The sequence below is a fragment of the Osmia lignaria genome, chromosome 13 (genome assembly GCF_051020975.1).
Source record: "Osmia lignaria lignaria isolate PbOS001 chromosome 13, iyOsmLign1, whole genome shotgun sequence".
Classification (NCBI taxonomy): domain Eukaryota; kingdom Metazoa; phylum Arthropoda; class Insecta; order Hymenoptera; family Megachilidae; genus Osmia; species Osmia lignaria.
The window spans coordinates 7,787,003-7,810,682 of NC_135044.1; the positions used below are offsets into that span (position 1 = coordinate 7,787,003).

The 23,680-nt window shown below is 40.6% G+C and overlaps 1 protein-coding gene and 1 long non-coding RNA gene across 15 annotated transcripts in view; one reads left to right on the plus strand and one right to left on the minus strand.

The window, feature by feature from the left end:
- The window catches only part of LOC117602572 (transducin beta-like protein 2), a 38,552-nt gene that overhangs the window by 4,664 nt on the left and 10,208 nt on the right, over positions 1 to 23,680 (minus strand). For 3 of the 6 annotated variants that reach the window (XM_076691922.1, XM_034320766.2, XM_034320765.2), the window contains 2 exons: positions 18,865 to 19,095; positions 7,510 to 15,481 (listed from right to left, as the gene is read on the minus strand). In XM_076691922.1, coding sequence (XP_076548037.1) covers positions 13,674 to 15,481; positions 18,865 to 19,095 — 2,039 coding nt within the window. In that variant the 3' untranslated portion in view covers positions 7,510 to 13,673. The other 3 variants (XM_034320768.2, XM_034320767.2, XM_076691923.1) reach the window with 3 other exon arrangements.
- LOC117602588 (uncharacterized) lies at positions 512 to 5,925 on the plus strand. 9 transcript variants are annotated; one of them, XR_004580998.2, is made up of 7 exons: positions 729 to 828; positions 893 to 1,066; positions 1,226 to 1,732; positions 1,799 to 3,050; positions 3,138 to 3,288; positions 3,368 to 3,546; positions 3,624 to 5,925. It is a non-coding gene; the product is annotated as an uncharacterized LOC117602588 (long non-coding RNA). The 9 variants fall into 9 exon arrangements; XR_004580993.2 differs by having other exon boundaries at positions 1,799 to 1,894; positions 1,956 to 3,050; positions 3,368 to 5,925; XR_004580988.2 differs by having other exon boundaries at positions 1,226 to 1,407; positions 1,502 to 1,732; positions 3,368 to 5,924.

Below are 23,680 nucleotides of genomic sequence, written 5' to 3' on the forward strand. Positions count from 1 at the left end.
AAATATAAGTCGTTCCCTTGTGGCTCACCCACGCTGTTTGTTTTTAATACACGTAGATTTTTATCACTTCAATGGAATACTTTAAATATCAACTCGATTGATAATCAAGACAAGTGACGTCGACTTGGCAATGATAAAAAATGAACGTGCAAATATTTTTATGATATGCACGTATATTTTTTAATCTACGAACAGATAAACGTGAAAAAGCTCGGATCATCGGTTGATCGATAATATATGAGCCAGGAATTGACGTAATGTCGAAGACGGCATGTCGCAATCGGCAAACGACGTGAGCCACGTTCGTGTCTTCCGTTTGATTTCTCAATCGACAATAGCCTAACCTCCCTCCGGAATATTTAATGCATTCATGGTCTCTAACCGGCCTATCGCAAACACATTTTTTTCTATTGGTCATCAGCGAAAATTCACCGTCCTTTCGCGACTTTGTTCTCCTACATTCGCCATCGTGGCATGAAATTCAAGTAGATGGTTTCAGCCAAGACTCGTTGAAACTTAAATAAAAGTAGGACATCTGTCGTAACTGTTCTGTCAACAATAAGCAATTACCTTTACCGTGTAAATCTCTAAACTTTGCTAAATACGATGAACGAAAAAATATTTTTTTCTGACTTGCAAAAGAATAAAAAGTTATAGTTCACGATTCATCTGACGCGCGATCGATCATGGATAAAAAGAGAACAGGTTCAGGTTAGTTAAAAGTTCGACGAGTTTCGACCAGAGGGAACTTCAGTTTGTCCCTTTAAACATACTTCGAAACCTCAGAAAAAACTTAACCTCGTAATTGCTAATTTATATACCAGAAAAGTAAATTCTAAAAGTAACTCGTAATTATAATACATACGATTGATTTCGTTTTCTTTTTTCTCAGTCAGACGAAGGAGAAATTTTCAAGAAAGTCGATAAAATAGCGCTAAACGATGAATCACGCGAACAGTGTTCCACGAGCTCGTCGAAGTGTATAACAGAGTTATTCAGCCAATGAGAAATAATAAGTGGCTCGGAAAATTGAACGGTGCCTAGCAATTAGAATGTTCATCAAGATGTAAGTAAGACGATCGTCTCCCCGTCGTGTAATGAGTTTGCTAAAAATCGTTGCATTTTAGTCGCGAACTGCGCGTCGCCTGCGCGCATGCGCGTTATCTCTTACAAAAGATGGCATGTTTTTTAAATCTTTCAGCGATGATTTATGCGTCATTTACAGGAAATATCGATAAAATCAATGAAAACGATAAACTAATACAGGAAACATGGATGGAAGTTACGTGAAAAATGTTTTGTTGGCCCACAAAATACCGCAAAAGATATAACTTACTCTAATCTGACCACCATTATCTCCACTCTTCGTCCTGTTATTTTCTGTTTACTTCGGATGTTCTTTTCACGGTTACGATTGTGGCTTTTATATCGTTATCAAATTGAGGCAATTGTCTTTATTCTACTAATACACAAGTTATCAGTTAATTGTTTTTTTTTTCAGATTGAATAGTTAAGTAAATAATGTTATAGTTATTTTTACCGACACCTGTTCTAGCATTGCGATATGCATTGTGAAACATGTTTCGTTATACTTGCAAACGGAAGTTTATTGTATCATTAAGCTTTTATTTCACACCCTTGAAAGGCACGAACTAGGCACACCGTTATTCGTGTCATGGATCACTCTTTAGACTGCCAAGGAGATTCGTTGTTGTCAATGAACGGATGGAAAGTAAATCCTAAAATATTCTTTAATACTTTAATTGGATTACACATGAATTTTGATAATCATTTGTAGATAAGAAGAGAGACAGGAAACTATGGAATGAAGTCATTAATTCCTTATGATGAATGATAAAAATCTGATTCAAATCATGGAGGACAGTTTACCAAAGTATGTTCACCCTGTTCCCTATATTCTGAACCTATTTTATTCAACGTCCTGTACGCGAAAGAGCGAGTAGAAGAGGGCCACGATTTCCAAGATAGAGTTGCGAGCAACGGAGGTGGAGAAAGTTCCTGTCCTCCCTGGCGTCTCCACGCCTGGTGATCGTTTCTACCATAGGAAACACTTCCTCGAGACCCGCCAAGTACCCACGCGCCTTATCCGAAGAAAGAAAGTTGTTGCGCCGCACGAAACCTGGAGATTTTCTCCTTGGAAACATGCTCCTATCTCTTTGGCCGACATGCCCTGGTTAAAGCAGCATCCTCTCCTTTTTTCTCCTACATCAAACCTGACCATCCGGATGATCTGTGCGAGGCTATTCGTTGGTCACAGACGATCTCTATTTTAGCGAACAAGATTTTCATCAGAACCTTGAGCATCCAGTCGAATCGCTCGAAGGTGTTCCTCCTTGGACAGCTGAACGAATGGAACGACTCAGCAGTTTGTAATCGTTATTATATTTAATGTGTAGCGCTTCATCAGGGATTCGTAGAACCGTAGCTTGCACAGCAATGTATTGTCTTGGGTAGATTAAAGATACAGTATCGTTCGAAAGTTCACTAATTCGGTTTATCGAGGGTTCGCATTTTAATTATCTTGAGTAAGATTACATTAAGCTGTCGTGTTATCGCGAAAGTACGGTCATTGCGAGACACGAGCTTATGTGAAAGCAGGTATCAAAGCCAAACGCCTATAGAGCTTGTGTTTGGAATCATAAATACAAGTTAGCCGATATAACAGGCCTTAATCGAGACTCGAAGAGAATTGATCGAGCTGTACCTTTACACTGGTACGGTTGCCTCCTCGAAGCTATAGGAAGCATCGAAAACGAAAACCTCTGTTACCATAACGGTACAGATTCAGCAATCTCCGAGTGTCCTCGGGAGACGAAAAAAGGCCAGGAATGTCTAAAAGAGTTATCTCTCATTGGTCGTTGTATAACTCGGCCTTTAAACAGTTTCTAACGTTGTTCGCGTGTTAAATCTGGCCGATCGTTCACCTCGAATAATCCGTTTCGTCGAGGTAGAATCGTCAGGTTCAACAACCCGGCTTTGTGGCTGTTAATAAAGAGAGGCAACGCCTCCGAAAAACGTCCCTGACCCGGGTAAGAACCTTCCTACTGTCCACCTCGAGAGGAACCGTTCCCCTACTTCGCGCACTTGTTATACCATAAATTTATCTGATGTTTCAGTGACATCAGTGGCTCCAAACTCAAGTTTTATTTAACCACAAGGACTTTGAATTTTCGTACGAAGTTGAGCATGATTTGGACACCGTGTAATTTAACAATCGGTGCACGAGTGGCTTCCTCCGACCACCAAGGATTAATTCACATTTCAACGGTGAGGTACCTCTTATATTACCATCAACGCATTTACGACCGAAGGATACGATTATAAAATCGTTAAACACAATTTGCAGGGATACGCTTCCGTTTATTGCCACCGGAGTGTTCGTTTGATTGTACCTGTTGTAATGGAGCAGGTAAAGGGGTAGCGATTCAGGTATCAGTTTGAAGAATTTTTTCTTGAATTTTCCTTTCTAAACGTCTACGCTAAAGTAATCCATCAGCGTACGAAGATTCATTAAAATACTTCAAGGTATTACTTCAAGATCGAATGCGAAAGGTCTTTGTCTCTGAAATGTTCTATCAATTCGAAACGAATCTCGTCGACAGCCTAACGATTTCTCTTCTGCCATCGTCCCCGGAAGTCCTTCGTTCCGGATAATTGAGCGGAATCTTAATAGGACCATCCACGACGGACCTTGAAATTTCGTTCGCACAGAACGAGTTACGGAAAGATGCGAAATGCGTGGAAGAGACGTGAAATCGAATTGGGCGAAGGGAGAGTTTACGAAGAGGATTTTACGCAACGGGATTTAATAATCGCTAGGATTGCGCAACAATTGCGTAGAGAACACGCGAGTTAGCGTGGTGGTTTTACAGTAAAATCGTTCGATAATAGGAACGACAAACACGCAGATTCTTTTTGAAAGAGCTGGTCAAGACGTTGCGGAGGGTCGCGAGGAAATTTCGTAAGAATCGTGTCCACGGACACGGCTAGGCTATCGGCGTTTTCCATGGAGATAACCAACAGGGCTCTCTTTTCTCGTGCTCTCCCAAGGATCATTCGATACGCGTGCTGTCGCGATAAGAAAAAAAGCAGGGAATAATTACCACGTTATACAACATTTCCTCGTTATTATTTCTCTAACTGATGGAGACTTCTATGGTGAGAGATGTTTCTTCCGCGCTCGACAAGAATCTGTATAGAAGACAAAGAAATTTTGTTTTCGATTCAGAAAACAAAATTTGTCTCGCACCTGTTTTCTGTCTAGCGATGAAGGAACTGGTTTCTAGTTTTATATTCAACAAACTAAAGTCATCTCTTGAATGTCACGAAACAGAAGAACGGGAATGAAAAAATATGCAAAATAATTTTATCTCAGAAAGAATACACGGGAAAGAGTTGTTTATTAAAGGTAACGGGTTGTGAAACAGCATCGAAAGTGTGAAACATTTCAATTTAGACATAAAGCTTAATAATTGAAGCTGATAATTAACGAGGTCGACGAGGAAGAAATCACGGCGGCCTTTGTGTGTTGGCTTACAAAAAGGTATTAATAGCGTCTGAACCGTCCACGACGTTGGAAACTCATGGTCGTCGGGATAGCGTCGTAGAATTTCTTCTAAAATGTATTTTCCATCGGTGCCCGATCGATGTGGAAACGGGCCTAAAAGAACGTTCGTCGCGTTTTACGATGTTTGCCACGATATTAGGCTTCGTTATAACTTCGCAGCGTGCTTATCTTGCGATAATATTCTCTGTTGTCGCTAAGAAAAAAAAAGACGAATCTACATGTTTCGCGCTCGTAAACGAATACAGAAGATTGTAAAAGCGGAAATTATTCATGATTCCACATCGATTTTATTGTTCTCCTTATCGAGCGAGGATCTTTCGTGTTGTGATAATTGATAGCGCAATATCGTGGCACCGCGAGCCTCTTGTTCGAACGTGTTAATAATTAAGAGTTAATTCATGCACCACTCGAAATAATTAGGAGTCATTATCGTTCGGTGTACTGTTTCAATATTTGAGAAACCTCGGTATACCATATAAGTTATCGAACATGACTTATCTTTCCAATGTTTGTCTCCATGAATTATCTGAAGATGGAATTCCTAATTAATTTAGCGGTGCACCTGTCGAAATGCGGAATAAAGATTGCGTCCCGAATTATAAGAATTATATACGATAACTGAAATTTATCGAGATACTCGAACGTCTCTTTATTGCATACTGGTTGTAAGGAAAATTAATTTATTAACCAATTGGTAGAATCGCTTAATGGATTTCGTGATTACTCGAAGCCGTAATGACGCGGGTACTTGTCGGAAACGCGTTTACGTATTACAAAAAGTGCCTCGATAACAGCTCGTTGCTGTACTTCTGGAAGATTATGCGTCCGTGTTCAACGAAGATCAGCACTTTCCCTTTGTAAGCAAATCCGGTTGCGATCCTTTATTTTCCTTGATACCGGTCGACTAGGAAACGAAGTTTCTTCGAGGAAAATCTGTTAAATAAACTGAAACAAGATTCGTATAAATTTTCTCGTTTAATTTCTTCTCGTACCTTATTTACATAGGAAATCGATAATTAGTTTAAAATTATTTTCCCTGGATCGAGAAGAACCGAGTCAATGTTTGCTCGAATTTCAAATATTGCTTCCTTCTAACAAGGGGAACTAGCCAAGTGTTACACTCATTTATTAATGAAACTTTGCCAGCTTGTAGAGCTCGTCGAGCTGAACACGCCTATACCCCGTTTTGTGGGCAGACGACTAATTGTTTAAAAGATATTAATAATTAAAGTTAGTTACTACTTACATTGAGAAGTATGATAGACTCGCAATCTAGAGATCCACGGTTCAAATCCTTGATTCCCAACATTTTTTTTTTTTTAATGATAATTTGTCTCTTTCTGAATAACTATTAAATAAAAATTATCAAAAAAAAAAAAAAAAAAAAACTTTTTGGGAATCAAGGATTTGAACTGAGGACCTTCAGATTGCGAGTCATGGATCCGCTCCGTGGTTAAACACATGACTCGCAATCTGAAGGTCCTCAGTTCAAATCCTTGATTCCCAAAAAGTTTTTTTTTTTTTTTTTTGATAATTTTTATGTAATAGTTATTCAAAAAGAGATAAATTATCATTAAAAAAAAAGAAATGTTGGGAACCAAGGATTTGAACCGTGGATCTCTAGATTGCGAGTTGTATGTGTAAGTTTGTCATTGTAAAGAGTAACTAACTGTAATTGTTAATATCTTTTAAACAATTAGTCGTCTGCCCCCAAAAGGGGGTATAGGTGTGTTCAGCTCGACGAGCTCTACAAGCTGGCAAAATTTCATTAATAAGTGAGTGTAACACTTGGGTAGTTCTCCTTGTAAGATAACGTTACAATGTTAACACGGTCACTTTGACATTGAAAAACGAAAATTTCCCGCTTCTTCGATAGCCCGCACGAACAGCTGATTTCCAGATAACGAAAACAGGTGTTCGATGGAAAAGAGCGACCTAACTCTCGTCTACTTGTTAATACTTGCTCTGCTTAATTGTATATTCCCAAAGAAACAAAGACGCAGTCGATTAACAAATATTTACATTTCGATCGTTTAGTATCGCGCAACGTTTCAAAATTTCTTGCGCCTCTTAACGATCCACCGCTAATCGAACAGACGATCGCGGTGCGATTCGCGCGAAACAGACAAGAGGCGTTAATTTTCGGGGCAAGAGAAAGAAAGAGAAAGTACGAAATGGCGGAAGCAATTTCCCCGGAACGAGAAATGATGTAACGAATGACCTTTGCGTTCGGTGGGATCGCGATGATGCCGAGGTGTCGTGAAACCTATCTCCTAACCGTACGAACCATAGAGAATACGAGACTCCCGGAATGGAACTTTCTTTCGAGAGGCTTTCGCGAAACCTCCCGGAAACAACGATCGCGCTGTTATTTCTGACAATCTGTTTTACAGCCAAGATATCGCACGATTCTCAATATTTGAGAAGGAAATACTCTTCTAACCCTTTGCAGTCTGAATTTGTTCACAAATATTTACTCCTCCTCCTCCTCGGGACGGAATAAAAAGCCGTTTCACTGGTTTCATTATTTCGCGATGCCTTTGTCTTTTATTTGTTAATAATTCCCGAGTGGCTGCGAAGTAACAGGGAAATCGTGCCATGGAATCTGTGATTATGTCCCCCCCCCCCCGATTAACGAACCTTGTAATTACGATTAAACCTTACGTTTAATCTATCGCGATACGCTAATGTAGGTGTTAAGAGGCAGTACGAGAAACCTAACTTACAAGCACACGATTACTATAATCTTAAGAGAGGCAGTATAAAATATTGCTTTCTTTCATATTCCATAATTTTTTTCTTTTTTTATTATTCAATTTCAAAAGTTTAGTCATTATTTCGCAAGAGCCTGTGGTTTATACAATTCTTTGGAACTCTTGCACGGGCAGCAAATGTATTATTAATGTAGTAGGATGTTTTAATTAAGGATGGCAATATAATCTACACGATCGTTACTGTATTTTGCACACCTTTGCATGTCTGTCTACATTGTTATATTTAACGAGCCACGGTAAATAGACGCGATCCAAGCTCGTTAACGAGTCAATTCAAGAGTACAACTGCTTTTTTAATTCATTCACGAAGGCGACAGAAAAACACGTGACATTCTGGAAATCTAGGAAGATACTATGTCGTATCCCTGACTTTGACATTTCATTTTTCTTTCTAAGATATAATAAAAAGGAACCTATTATCGATATATCATTTCACGAATATCATAATCTTTTTGGCTCGAGATATCGATTTTTTTAAAAAATTTTCTGAATAAAATAAATTGTTTTTGATGATTACGATGGTGGTATTTATTTACACGACCTCTGATCACGCTATAATTATCCGGCGTCTAAGACAAAGGATTGCTGTAATTACTTGCACCAGTTACACTGGTCAATTAACCAGCCCGATGATCCTAGTCTACTTTCCTAGACTAAGTTACTTGCACCAGTTACACTGGTCAATTAGTTGGCCTGGTTAGTCTACTTTCTCAGATTCAGTACTAATTTAGTACTCGTACAAGTACTTTCCCATTCGATTTATATCTGGATTCCATAGAAGAAAGAAATATACAATCAGGGACAGTTTGGCAGAGTGTCAAACTTCCGTTCCAAGATTGGAACTTGATCCTCGATGATCGTGGAAGATTGTTAAGACAAAAGAGTATAAAAGAACGAGTACGTGACGAAGTACAAGTGTATCGACAAAACGGGTCGATGGAGTCATCGACGAAGTTAATCGATGAGTACGTTGCCATCGATCAGAAATCAATTACGATTCCAACCGCCCTTGCCTCCATCAACGACGAAACGATTCGAGAAACGATCGGTACGATTCCTACGGTCGTCTTCTATTCATCGATCATGCGAGGTTAAAACTTACGTAACCCACGAGTGCTTTCGAGCGACGGAAATAACAGAAACGTTTGGAAAGTTTACGTTTCGCCTGGCTTCGGCTTCAGAAATTTCTTTTTCATTAGACGAGCTCGGATCGGCGAATTTCTTACCGATTCTATACCTATTTATTCGTAAAAATATTCTACAGATTTTCTACGTTTTCGTTGAAACTGTAAATCATCTCTCATTGTTACCATTATTTATTGCTTTGTTTTCCTGGCTGTACTTTAGCATTTGGGACAACGCCCACCATAGCTTACGAGTAGAGAAATCTCGGTTACCGTAAGGACTAACTTATGCTGCCGAATTTTACCTAAGACTAATTTAATTCAACTGGCGCGATTATCTCGTAACAACCGGTAAACCTAATCTAACGAGTATAATCTAAGATTGAATTTAGTGGTAATTAGCAAGGCGTATCTTGAGATTCTACTAATTACCAAAGATGAGATTCGTCCTAATTATATTTTTTCATAGTTGCGCGAGCAATTTCGCCGGCTTTCGAATCAATTAGCCCGTAGCATTCGGAATTGATTAATAACGATCCGTAGACTTGAATCGGTAACTGTTGGAACAATTACAGAGCGCAAAGGGTTAATCGTCGCGTTAACACAATACGCTTTTATGTTCGATCGAAAACAAAGGTGAAAGAAATATGGAGGAGGAGACGAGACAAGAACAAGAGAGTTCATTATATGCTTCAGACTCTGTCGCAGCGTTTCCATTGTTTTATCTCAGGGACACGTCCTGGACTCACAGGGATTCGCTCGCAACGATGGCCTCTTTTATTTCTTTCTTTCTCTCTCTCTCTCTCTTTCACTCTTTATTTCGATCCATTACAACGACGTTCGTCTCTTTCTCCGTAAGTCACGGATTATAATAAAGAATAAATAATAAGGGGATGATTTCTCTTTCATGACTTCGAGAAATTCATGAATTTCATCCGGGAACGCGTACGGATTTAAACGAGATCGTTTCAAGGCTGGATGATTCATCAAGAAACCATCATTCCGACGCAATCTTTCTTAAAAAGGAACGAGATCCTCTACCGGCGATAACGTAGGAAAAATTTCTCAATAACCAAGGGAGGATCTCGTCGACTGTATTGAAATGCATAACTTGATCTTTCCGCAAGATGTACGACGATATTTTGAAAGCGACTTCGCTTGAAAACGTTCGAACTGGCAAAATAATAATATTAAAACAAAAAAAGAATCACGTTGGTATTTCTTCTCAACAACGATTCATGGATCGAATTTATACCCAAACAGTTCTGGTATCTTAAAAACGTAGATCGTATATTTTTTGGTAGCAAAAGTTTTCTGTATAAATTACATTGCTCTTCTTGGTTTTTTTTTTTTTTTTTTTTTTTAAACAAATTAAATCGTTCACCTAATTTCATCTTCATTTACATACACTTTCCCTGCTTTTCTTTTTTTTTTTTAATACTTCGTTCAATGCGAATGATTCGAAAGTATAAACAATTTTGGTTGATGAAGAAATTAATGAACGCGGTGAATTCCGAACGGGTGCCCTGCGCGAGTTCAGGCCCTTCGAGATCTCACAGCTCGAAAATTTCAAAGGAACGTTCATTCGAGAATGCCACCAGGTACTTTTCTTTTTATCTCGCGATGAAATAAATAGTGTGCTTATTTACAAAGCGATGATTTAACGCAGTAGAACGTCGGTTATTCGAACGAGTATACGCAGGTTTATGAAAAGAGTAAGCATTCGTATAATAATCATAATAAATTCTATTAACACATTGACCGGCGAAAAAGAAAAGAAAAATGTGAAAGTTGTGAATTTTTATTAAAATAATCTGAAACGACAAATGGAAGCGATAAATTATAAAAATTACTCCTTGATATACTTAATGAAATCCCAGTCAATGTATTAATTATTAAAAAAAATATATATATACATATATGTACTTTGAAAGATTGCTTCCTCACAATTTCCGAGATACTTACAATTTTCAGTCGCACTTTTACCTATTACAAAGTCAAATAACTCGCTTACACGATACGCTTAGAAACGAATTTTACAAGCCGAAGTTTATATATACTACAGCGTAGAAAAAAAAAAATTCGTGCCGAGGTCGGAAAGGTTAATGAATCAATTAGTTATAACCATTAGTTATTCCATGGTCGTCCGGTAACTAATCGGTTCGTACCGATCGAGATACCGCTGGTATTGCTTTCGTATCGAGTGAATTCTCGTGCGAATAACGCGCGTGCGTGAATTACAAATGACTTTTTGCACCTGTCGAAAAAGTCTGAACACAGGATCGTAATGAAAAAAGAAAACGTGGCATGAAAATATATGTACAAACCGGACACGCGTTCGCTGCCGTCGTGGAACACGCGATACCGCGTGAACGGATTCTTAAAACTAGGGATGGTGCACGCGGTATCGCGTGAATAAGATGCAGACAATTTGTGAGAAAAAAAAAAAAGCATAATCACGGCGGGTAAAATTAAGTAAAACTTCGAGTTGGCGAACACACGACCCTCCGAGGATTATTTTTACCACGGAAACCTAGTTCTCCAGGTCGGGAATACAAAATCTTCCGTTGCTGAATACTTATGACCGCGTGCACGGTATCGCGGTTGTGTATCGGTGTACACAGGGTGTTCAAAGTTGAAAGTTTAAGATTCAAATTAATATATCACGAGTTCTATCCAAATACTACTAGATTATACCTTTCGAAATCAGTGATTTGATACGTCATAAATTAATACAAAGAGCTTATCAGGCAAGTTCAAATTATTATTTGTAATTCTATATAGTATTTCTCTAAGAAAATAAAGATACAGCCATTGTTTTGAACACCCTATATATGGTAAACGGGCACACAAGGTTCGCTGCAAATGTAATAAACAGTGTATATAAAATCACGGAACATTATCTATCTGTTTAATTTTGAGCGTGAGTCGAAATCGGACACGTGGTTCTCAGGCTCGATCCGATTATGATTTACACGCGTCGACACGTACGAAACGGAAACCCGCGGCCAATTCGATACGGACATTATAATCGTTCGCCGATTATAAAATTGTCCACGCTCTTACTTCGCGCTCACGTTCGCGTTTTCATCGTGAACGAGAAAAAAGCGGAACGGAAAGAGAAGAAAAAGGAATCGATCGATAAACGGTCGAGCCAGTGAGAAACGGGCACGTACCCGTGTGTCGAACGATAAGACAAATCGTGTTCTTTCCTCTGTTTTACGAAAAATTCGACGGCGATCACGCGGCGAACGAAGGATGCACGGATTCTCGAGAAGAGGCCTCGTCGAAAATTCTGCTGTCGTCAATGGGATAAAAAAGACACGAGCAAAAAGAATAGAGAAAAAGAAACAAAACGCAATTGAAATTTTATATAAGGAAACTCGTTAAATCCGCGAGGAACATCTCGAATTCGCGGTGTCCTCGTTTTACCGACATTTTCTAGACGCGGTCGTTTATCGAGGAGAATTTAAATGCAAACCGCTCGGTGGAAGCCCGAGAGACACTTACCAGCATCAATGACGCCGCGTGTCCTCCTCTCGCTTTGTACGTGTACGAAAAAACAACGCTGAATGAAATATACATGAGACAGGTCGTAAGGTATAAAACGTGTGTGTGTTTATCCTACGCGCATAAATGTGTCTATATATACAGGGTGTTTTAAATAAAAATGTAGATCGTGAAAGCTACGAATTCTCTGTGAAAAACGGAATCGAAAAGTCCTTTACCGTTTTGCGATACGATGCTCCGTTTCGGAGATACAGTCGATTAAAGATCGAGTAGTTTAAATCCTGAGACGCCATCTTGAATCCTCGCACTCCTGCGCGACCATCTGATTGGTCGCCTGATTGCGCATGCGCGCGGGGTCGGAAGTGGAGCGCCCAATCTTTGATCTATTATATCTCCGAAACGAAACGTCGGATTGAAAAATGATAAAGGACTTTTCGAATTGTTTTGTCACGGAGAATAGGATCGTACAGGTTTCATGATGTACATCTTTTTTGAAGCATCCTCTACGTATATATGAGTAATGATATCTTCATGAAAGTATGTCAAGCACGAGATACCTATTATTAACATGAGTTTACGCGTTGAGCGTTTGTCGAGGAAAACGTTTCGCAGATGGGACTTGTATCTTAATCGAAATATAAAAAAGGAAATATTCTTTTGTTTCTTTTGTTTAATCGTTTTATTAGTGTTCTCACACTTCTGTCATGTTGCTTTAAATTTAACAATTGTAACCATTGTACTTGATCGAACGTTTTAAAACAACATCAACAACGTGGCTCGTATACTGTTTGGGTGAAAGAAATGCACCGCGAACGCAATCGAACGTGAAACGCAGCATACAGGCTCGAAACGAACTCAAGGGTGTCTTGTCATACTTCAAACTCGATCATCCCAAAAAATGACATTTCATTTTCTTTTTTCTATCTCACACCAGTCTACTTTGTACTTCTGTTTCTTCAACAAAATTGAATCGATGGACGAAACAAAAAAAAAAAGAGAGAGAAAAATACGAACAGCCCTTATCGACGTTACAAGTGAGATTCATTTAAAAAAGAGGAAACAAACAGAGAAAGAATATTAAAAAAAAATTATTCTATCACTCGTGTGGTACCGAGTGGTCGCAACTGAAATCGAGCTAAACCTTTTCCTCGGCAACGACGCACCTTACAAACTGAATGTATCGCATAAATGAAATTGAACGTATGAATCGTGTGTTATGGGAGTATGGTGTGCCTATAAGACTATCTGTGCGAATGACCGAACGCGTTCCTGAACGACGAATATTTAACCTGGGAACGCGCTCATACACGTGTAGCTTTTCTTTTTTTTTATCTTTCTGTATATATGTAACATATCACAGACTTCACTTGGAACTGAACACTGACGGAAGAGTTGCTGGGGAATCAGCGTGGATCCCGTCCTGACAGATTCGATTCTCGTTAGCGCTTTTTTTTTCTCTGTTTCTTCGACACTAAAGAAAAAACGACAAAAAAAAGTGATATATCGACAGGACCGCGTGATCGCCCGGTAAACCTTAGGTAGACTCGACGAAACTTGCTCAGTTCTCGGGTGCCGAGGTCCATCACCTCCGACAGAGTTCCATTCACTGTACATATTTATGTATATATATTCGAGTCACCAAGATAGTATGTACAATCGCGTTATTCGTTGGTTATTTCACGATGGCTCGGAACACTCCCACGAAAGATCGTGTTGTAGTCTTCTAAGCATGAGATCTAATACGATTCTAGCGTCCTCGATGGAGTCGTGTTCCGCCACTTGGATCTCCCTTCGCAACACTGTCCTCGCGAGGGTCTTTAAGCTACTGCGAAATGGATAACCGAGGAAGTGGGGGAACGCGACACACGTGTCGATCACCGTTGCGTGCAACAATCTCAACGCTCTAAGATCGTTCTCCAGACCGTGACCTATCAATATGGTTTCGGCGTGAACGAAATTGGTCAAGTCCTTTTGAACGTCCCTCAACGTTTTCGACGCCTTCGACAAATCCGACGCGGTTATGCCGCTGAACCTTGTGTTGTAATCGATCACTTCGTCGTCGGGTTTCACCAGGGCATCGTACACTACGTTACCGTCCATACCGACCACCGTCACCTTGGCCAATTCGAGGCCACGTCGCGTGAAACACATCTCGCAGTCGAGAGCGTAAACCCCGTAGTTACCATCCTTCGGAACGATCCTGGCCGGTCTGGTGTGCACGTAACCGTCGAATGGACCGTTGTAACCGGGTGCCAGACCCGTCCACACGTGCATCCTGGCGTTGGTGCAGCCTCGAGCCGTCTCACGACCTCGACAACACTCCCACGTCTCGCTGTGAGCACCGTCCACGAGACCGCTTCGAAGTTTGCCCCAATGGTAGACGCAACGTTCCTCGTGCAGGTACTCGCCGCTCTCTCGGTTCACGTAGAAGCTCTTGTAACACCTAGCGCAACGACGCTCTACCACCACCAATTCGTAAGGTTCAGGAGTGGAATACCTTCGCGACGATTCTTGAGAACTCGAGGCGAACGACGACGACGAGGACGACCAAGGGCAGGAGTAGTCGGTGGTGGAGGACGAGGAGGAGGACTCGCCTATGTCCGAGTATTTGTCGCTGTCCGAGGAACTTTCTTGCTCGAGATCGGAACTCTCCACTGAACTACCGCTGCAGTGTCCGCTGTCTCCTTCGCTCTCCGCCATCGTCCAGGAACTGGTACCGCTTCCAGGGATGAACTCTTGCGCGTTCACGTCTAAATGATGATAGCTACGAATCCGATGTCCTATGGGATGCTGAAGATAATTTATGATCACAGCGTAGCCCGGGAAATAGCTGCACTCGACCGGGTAACCAAGGTGAGCCAGCTGCTCCCCGGTGAGCGTGTATCTCCGAAGCAACGAGGCTACCGCCGCGTCGCTCAGATGATGCAGTTCCTTTCTCTGCAGGCTCAGGAAGATACCGTCGTTCTTCCTCTCTTCGCGACGGGAATCGCTTTGAGCTTTGTTTCTTCTGGAACCAGACTTTCTACCGTCGGTGCTATTTATTTGAACGGATACAGAATCTCGCGACGGACTGTTCGGATAGTGCTGCTGCCGGCGATGATGGTGTCGATGATGCTCCTGCTGCGTCGCGGGCTCGTCCTCGTGCTCGTCGTAGCACAACTCGCGGCGTCGATCTCGCGGTGCTCTGGTGCGGTTCTTGCGTTGCCTTCGGCTCAGGATCGCTCGGTCCTCTTTCGTCGTGGTCGAGGATGCGGTCACGGTCGCCACCGTGGACGCAGTTCCGGACGTGGACGTCGTCGAAGAGGACGTTGACACGCTCGACGACTTGCTTCGACTTCCTGGCGATGTCTTTGTCGACGGCGACGACGACGACGACGACGACGACGACGACGACGACTGCGTGTCACGGTTCACCTTACAGCCGGCGTACCGGTCGCTCTCCCCGTGGTCCACCAGGAGCTCCTCTCTCAGGAGCAGGCCGCAATCTTTATGTTACACACAAAAACATATATGCGTCAGTTCATCGTCCGGCAGGCAATGAAATTTACAAATTGACAACCTACTTTATATATACTGTTAGAAACTTTTACTACACACCACGCGCATGCATCTCTGCCCTTTCAGCTACTTTCTAACACACGTTTCTTGTTAGGATAATCATTGTTTTATAATATGAACAACGAAAGTTCGCTTGTTAAATTGTCTTTGAACGATCAGAAGACGAGCATAAGATCGGTACCGTTCTTGACCCATAGATCTACCTTGAACCGATGCGATTCAACTCGCTACGATTCCAGCGAGAACCACGACGTTCTAATGAAATTTTCACGGTTTCATGACGAGAAAAAGACGCGAACGGGGAGGTAAAGGATCGTTGCAAAAATCGCGGCGAGTGGTGCGCGATTAATTGCTTCAAAAAAGAAAGAAAAAAAAAAGGTGTGAAAGTGAAAGCTTGCCACGGACGCATGAAGTAACGTATATGAATTTTTGTCTGTGCATAAGGATTCATCGTGTCGACGCTATACACGCTCGTCGATATTGGATATAAAAAAGGATCAACCCCTCGTCTTATAATTTATTTTCTTCACCGATCACGTATGTCATGCTTCAAGATATACAAAACTTAAAAAAAAAAAAAGAAAATCCCATTTAATTTTATAAGGCGAGGGGCGATTTGTTTTATTTTAATTAGAGATGAAACAATAATTTCTAGGCTTCCCTAGGAACATAACTTAGACATAAGGGATGTAGCTTTCTCCGAATCGTTCGGAGAAATTGTTCTAATTCTGTAGATAGAACGTATTTAACTGTTTTCTTGTCACGTTTATAAAAAGTAAAGTTACAAGTAAATCGTTGAACAAAAAGCAGCGGGCAATAAAAACGGCGAACCGTTTTAATGCTTCTCGTTTATTCAGCAATACGCAACTTTCGCCAAACCCGCGTCACGGAAAGGGTCGCTTTCTTTTCTCCGCTTGGTCGCGGACGAACACGCGTTCACCAAGCGAGCCAAAACATAGAGAAACTTTTCGGATGGTCCCGTACTAGAGATGCCGAGAGGATGTTCAATCGAGATTAGAAATTTTTGAAAGTTTCGACGATCTTCGACTACTTTTCGTTATACACGAGAACCTATAGCCAATCGAAGATTTAATTAGCAAGCGATATCTCGTGAATACGCTAATTATCAAACTCGAAATTTATCCTAATTACTCTTCACACCTGTCCGACTAATTTCAAAAGCAATTATCTACCAGTGTCAAATTACTGTTGAATCGAACGATGAATCTTCGAATCCGGGAAAACGTCACGAATGGAAAGAATAAGATGACGAAGTCGATGCGGTCACCCTTCGATTACATCAGAAGTTGCGTCAGAAAAGAGCTGCAGGCAATTTTCCAAGGAAACAAACGAGCAGGAAAAACGAAATCACCTCGACCTTGCAACGGGTACGTGAATTTTTCCGACGTCTATTCCCTGAACACCATAGCCGTTCGCGATAAAACGAATCGCTCCAGTTTCTCCGGAGGGTAACACATATACACACGGTTTCGTGCGGAGAGAACAGGATCGGTGAAGAAGATATCGGTCGCGCGCACACACGCCAAGCGAAACGAAAGAAGGGACACAACACGAAGACGACGACGAAGAAGAGAAGACGAGGGAATCGGCTGTGTGACTGTGGGGATAACGGAACACGGTATCCCCGTTCGCAAGGAATGACCGGCTTCTTCGATATGTACCGTTGCGTCATTTAATGAAATCATCCGGTTCGCATTCCATACGTCGATTCTTCGAGGAAATCCTGACCTCCGGGCAATCGGAGATAGAAAAGGAGAGAAAAGATCTATGCTGTTCAAGAAAAAACATTTTTTTTTTTTGGAGGGTTAATTTTTATATCGATTTACCCTGGAGAGAGCAAGGTATAGGGCTCGTCGAGAGTTTACCAATTAGAAAATTTTTTTTCCTAATTAAGTTGTAAGTTGTTCGCTAATTAGATTTCCCGTTCGAATCGGATAAGGCAACACTCGTGGCCCCGGCGCGGCTAATCTTGTATACCGAATTATCGGCTTATGACGACGCTTCATCGCGAGTTAGAGTAATTTTCTTGTCGCTCCGTAGTGTGGGCTTGATTTAAGGCCAGAGAATTTCCCACGTAGCGCTATTATTAGGCGGTTACAACCAGCCACTTCTGTTACGTTACGCCTCGCAAAGGTGATCATCAACCACTGGCCCCGAATTCTATATATCGTTTCTTCGAATTAAACTTGACACGGGCGATCAACCCTCGCGATGGTGCAACCGTGGGTAAAGAAAATTATTTCCTATCTGATTGATAACCTTGAAATTTTAACCCCTTCCTCTAATTCTAGAAAAAGTATCTAACGTTTTTCTAATGGGATAAATAATAAGATAACCTCGATGGTTTCAAAGTTCGAGAGACGACCGGATGAAGCAAGCGAAATAAGAAAAAGATACAAAAATTTCTGTACTCTCCAGTTGTAACACCTTGTTTCCAAGAATACACCTGGGGGGGCTACCGTTTTTAAACCGCTCTGTTACTCATGCCTCTCGGCACGCACCTATGTCGCACGCGTGGATTCGAGGTTAAACTCGTCCGGAGAAAGAAGAGAAACTCGACGAAAATCTTCCATGGCCAACGGGTCACCCACGAACAGTGACGAGATGAACCATTAAAGGACACGAGAAGACGCTCGAATATCTTAACCCTTACGCGGCCGAGATATGAATAATTTCATTAATTAGGCGATGATGGACCATCGAACAGAATTTTCCACGTCTTTCAGTTCGTCTTCCGAGTGTTAAAAAAAAATATGTATATATATATATATATTATATTTTTCATGTACTTCTTGACGTACGAAAAGAAAAAAAAAAAAGAGACAGAGATTTTGGCTATTATTATCGACACAACGACACATGCAAATAAAAATAGAAAATCCGATGAAACCCGTTTGCAAACGACAGATTTTTCTCCCTCGAACGAGACTCTATCAGGGACATAAAATTTTTATCAATTTCCTCGCGCAATAGTAAGAATTGTTGCGAGCGTAAGAAATCTGCAAAATAAATCTAACCCGTTTGATTAAATGACTCGTCAGTTCTGAACAACAGGCCTTTGAACTTTATTATAACATTGTGCAACGTTTCCTGAGATAACGGAAATACTATAACAATAAACGATATTTTTGTCTTTCTTTCAACCCGATAACGACGATGAGAAGGCTTAATTTGATCCAGACGGTAGATCATTCTTTGCACATTTCGATAAGGCCACTGATAGAGAAACATTTCTCGAAGATGTAGAAAATTTGTTAATTTCGTTTCATTTTGTTTATCTGACACGTACCTTCGGCACAACTCGCGAGAAACTTGCCGTTGCTGGAGAAATTCATGTCGAGGACGGTGGCGGTATGACCCTTCAACGCGCCCACCATCCAGGAATGAGTGAACTCCTGTTGCGTTTCCCGCCGCTTTTTGTTCTTCGCGCGCTTATTGGCGGCCGCGGTACCGGAAGTCGTGCTCGTTCTAGCGGAGTCCCTCGAATCTTGGAACTTCACCTTTTCCGATTCTGTGGCATCTGTAACAGAAACGATGAACATTGCTGTGAGACAGGTTTCAAAATGAAAAAGAAATCCCTGTGAAGGGGGAAAAATGAAATTTGGTAATAGAAATTATCTGGAGATAAATGAAAATAAACGTACAGGTAGCGAAGGGTTAAAAATCCAATGACCAACGTATCATCGTTGCATGAAAGAATCGTCTACTGCTCGCGTTTTACAGACGGCTGTTTGAAAAAGAACGGAAAGGGGGGGAGAAATACGCGTCAAAGAGACGAGTAACCTTACCAGTCCATATTGACGTAGCTTTTGTTGTTTTCGTACGGATCAAAGATTCTTTCCTGTATATATCTCGAACCTTCACAGTTTACGGCCTGTGACGCTAATCGTTCGCACTTTATCGGCGAGAACGAAAGCAAAACAAAGAGAGCGAGACGGAACGGAGCACCCACGTGAAACATCGACGAGGAAACTGGAAAATCGTCAACAGACCGCTGTTTACGTAGAACCGGTGATAATGCTTCTGCCACCGGTGTTACGCGTCCACTAAAGCCAACCGCGGTGTCGATGGCCCTTATAAATCCTTTGACCTGGACTACCGAAAGGGACGCGCTATGATTGGTCATTGGGATAGTAACTAGGATAAAACTACCCTATTAGAATTCACCTTACCCCACCTTCGGTGTTTCTCCAATTGACTACATAGAAAATGAAAATTTTGTAAATATTCGTAAACAATATTGGATAATATTAATATTTATAAATATTATAAATAGGATATTTAATTAATTCAAAGATCTTTGTTTAATCTTAAAACAGCGAAGGAAAATTACTCAAATTTTTCATGTATTATAAAAATAGTTTATGATTTAGAAAATGAAAGTGGAGAATTTAAAATAATTAATAATCATTTAAAAATTTCCTACTATTCGACAAAATCGTACTATTATGTAAACAATTTAAGAAATTTAAAAAATAAGAGATTGATGTATGTTACGGAAGATAAAGTAGCACGATCCAATTGTTACCCCGGGTCATCGTCATCGCGCAATGACTCATTTCCACGAAAATATATTCAGAAGAGGCTACGTTACTTTCTCCTCGTAATCAAGGTTTCGGGTAAAACCCCCCGTGACTTTCTGCTGCGTCTGCAAACAGCTGAGCAATAAATATCGTTAATTATAATGGATAGCTTCGATCAGGTAGCCTCGGCGGGAACGTGTCAGTCGGCACGAACGAATTGGACCGTTTGAAAAGCGATCGAGTTGTATCGACGGGCGCCAGGTTCGATTACCTGGCACTCGGAAACCCTAATATATTTGTCAGCTATGACGAGTTCCTTTCTCCAAGATTACCCGTCTCGAATCCCTCTCCTCCTTCGAGTCGCGCTCCGGAAATTAAACAATAAAACGCTTGCTCCGTGAATTCACACCATCGAGCCGTTTCGTCAATCATTATTATTCCAACTTGCGGGATTCTTGAATGGTGTACCGTCTCGTTAACCCGGTCGAGTGAAACAATGCAAAGCTGAATGGTACTTGAGAGTAATTTTTAAGAAACAAACGCTAGAACTAGCAAATCGGTCAAAATGATTGGTTTCAAGTTTCTTATTTTAAATTATAAATTTTATCGAGATGTTTTTGTTAAAATTTACCTAGGTTAATCCTGAGATAAAGAATGAATGAATTATCTATTTCATTTTCTAGTTTTCCTATTGTACCTATTTTCAGGGTAACTAAACATTAGCAGGTATATTACTGACAATGATTCATTATACGCTATGAAACAGCGTTATTATTCAACACTAGACAATATACGATGACCCACGCGTGTCATCGCGTGAAACAATCATTTATTTCTGCATAATAGATGTATTTTAATAGTCATCGTTATATAATATACGTACTTGAAAATCTACATGCAATTTCAATAAACCAATAAAGAAGAAGGAAAAGAAAATTGCAGACTCAGTTATCAGTGTCATATGTCCTCTTCGATGTTACTTTACGACTTTTTTTTTATAATTCTTTTTTTCTTTTTTTGTGTAATCGGGGTATTAAAAATCATGGTGTACATATGTTCAGATAATATTTCGTTTTGTTCGAGGGAGAAAGCAAAAGCGATCGACAAATAGAAATAGTTGTCCGCGGTCAGTGCACTATTCGCAGTGCGTGTCGCGAGTTTTCAGGGACGTGTTTTACCGCACTGGCCCGGAAAATGTAGCGCACTGCGACAAATTTATGTTATCTGCCACAACGGGACAGAAATCGCGTGTTTAACCTTTCTCTCGTTACGGACAACAATTTTTTTCCCTCCCCCTCCTCTACACCGGTATCGAACAACACGTGACGCTATTAAGAATTTGCAATTAATCGCAATAATTTCAACATTATTATCTTCGTCGCAAGAAAAGAATACCGTTCAACAATTAATCCTTGAGACGATTAAACTCTAATTACGAATTATTCGAACGTCATTTATTATTCAAGTTGTTTAATGAATTAGACGTATACTAAAGTTTAGATGTAATTGTTTTGAATTCAAATAAATTCCCACTTTTTTTATTTTTTCAATATTTGTAAAAAAATTTCACCGCTTTAAAAAAGATAGTGAACAAAATATTTTCTTATATTTAAAATGTATTGTACGTATAATATAAGAAAAATCGTTTGCAGAAAATTCTAAATAAAATTTTAAAAACGATATGATACGAAAATGAAAAAAGAATTTACGAAAATTGATAACCTTTGTATAGCCATAAATCAATCTAATTCCGAATTCAATCCAGCTATCGACGAGGTAACGTGCGAACACTTCCTTCTACCATAAATATAGAAGGTCTTTCTTCCGAATCGGTCCCTATAACCCCCCTGTCGATTGTTCATTCGCCCAGCGTATCTGTCCGTACGGCCCTGAGCGTTTCTCCTCGTAAGTACACGTGTACGCACGCGAGACGGGCGTATAAATACACACGCGATGTCGGTGTTATTTATACGCAAGGGTGGCCGTCGTCATTTGCGTGTGGTTCTTTCTCCGCTAAAACGATCCACACTAGGGCGAAACGAAATTATAGGGACAGAATATTTTTTATCACGAATTTATTAAGCAAAAGAAAGAAAAAAAAATTCACCACACACGTTAGCACGCCGATCGACACGCTTCGATGAATCGGCGCGAACGCGCGTCAAGGAACGCTTCGAATCTGCTTCCCGCCGGTTTTCAAGATTACTCGACTTCAATTACGTTCTTTTTAACGACGAATTCGAATGCATCATCGCTTTATCAATTCATTGCGCTTTAAATGATCATTAATTAAACGACTATCGTATGTATGTGATGAATTATTATAAAAAAATGTTTGTATCAGTAAATATATATACGAATTTTGCACCAGCATCCCTTCCGTCCTGAAAACGTTAAGTATGGCCAACCTAACCTACAAAAACGGGAGAACAATGTCTCGGAGATTTAGACGCGTTTTAATGCGCGCGGCGTGGTCCATTTTGTTCGTGAACGAGAATGAAATGCATTTTCAACACGGACCATGCGTGTGCTGAAGCAGCTGCGTTTCAGCTCTCTTTGTCCTCTTTGATTCACCCCATACCGCGTTCTAACCCCTTCCACTCCTTCTATTCCCTTTTTCTACACTGAAAACCTTCCGCGGTATACTTTTATGTCGGCAAACGAAAATACCGACTCCACGGATTGACCTCGCGTTAACGCGTCTAAAACGGCGATTTCATTCCATTCGATTATTATCAACGACGGACACTTTTCTAACGTTAGAAGGAAGCGCAAAGTGCGAGGGCTTTTCTGTTAGAACGACGAAAAACACGTGCGTTTGAAAGAAGCAAGGAAAACGTAACTATTTTACATACAATATTACCGGTGTTAATATTTAGTCTGTTCGCACGGAAGTCGTTGGCGCGATTAAAGAAATTATAGATAACGTACAGTCGGCGAAACTGCATTCTTCATAAATGTATTATTTCCCGCCAATTCTTTGCGCATTAACATGGGAACGAATTCAAGCGTCCAGTAATGCACGTTGTTACGCTATCGGATCGTGTTACACCTCGTTTAATTTCTTTTCGAATGATATTTATTTCAAATATTCCGCTCGTTTTAGTGCGAACTCTTTCCTCTGAACGTGAGAAACGCGAATGCGCATTCCGCGGTCGAATACCAACTATAGTTATCACGCGATAGCAATTGACAATCGCAAATATGTATTTTGTTGGTATTTCACGATTAACGTTCTCGAGTGTTTTCAGAGTAAGAAAAGAGAGAGAGAAAAAAAAAATGTTTGTCGATATAAAATTTACGTAGAATTATGAATAAAAAACAGTAGGAGAATTCTTCACGTACGTGAAATTAGACATGCTTCATTGTCGCGTGACCTATTTAACCAACGTACTCGTCTAACGGTTCGCTTTATCTTAGAAAACGATAATCAGGATATGTACGAGTGGAATGCAGAAAAAAGAAAAGAGAATCGTGCGATCGGCAACGTGTGAGAGGGTCCATGAGCACGCAAGCGTGGTACTGTTTCCCCCTTAGATAGCGTTGAAACGTGTTCCCTAGCGAAATTGATTCATGGCAATG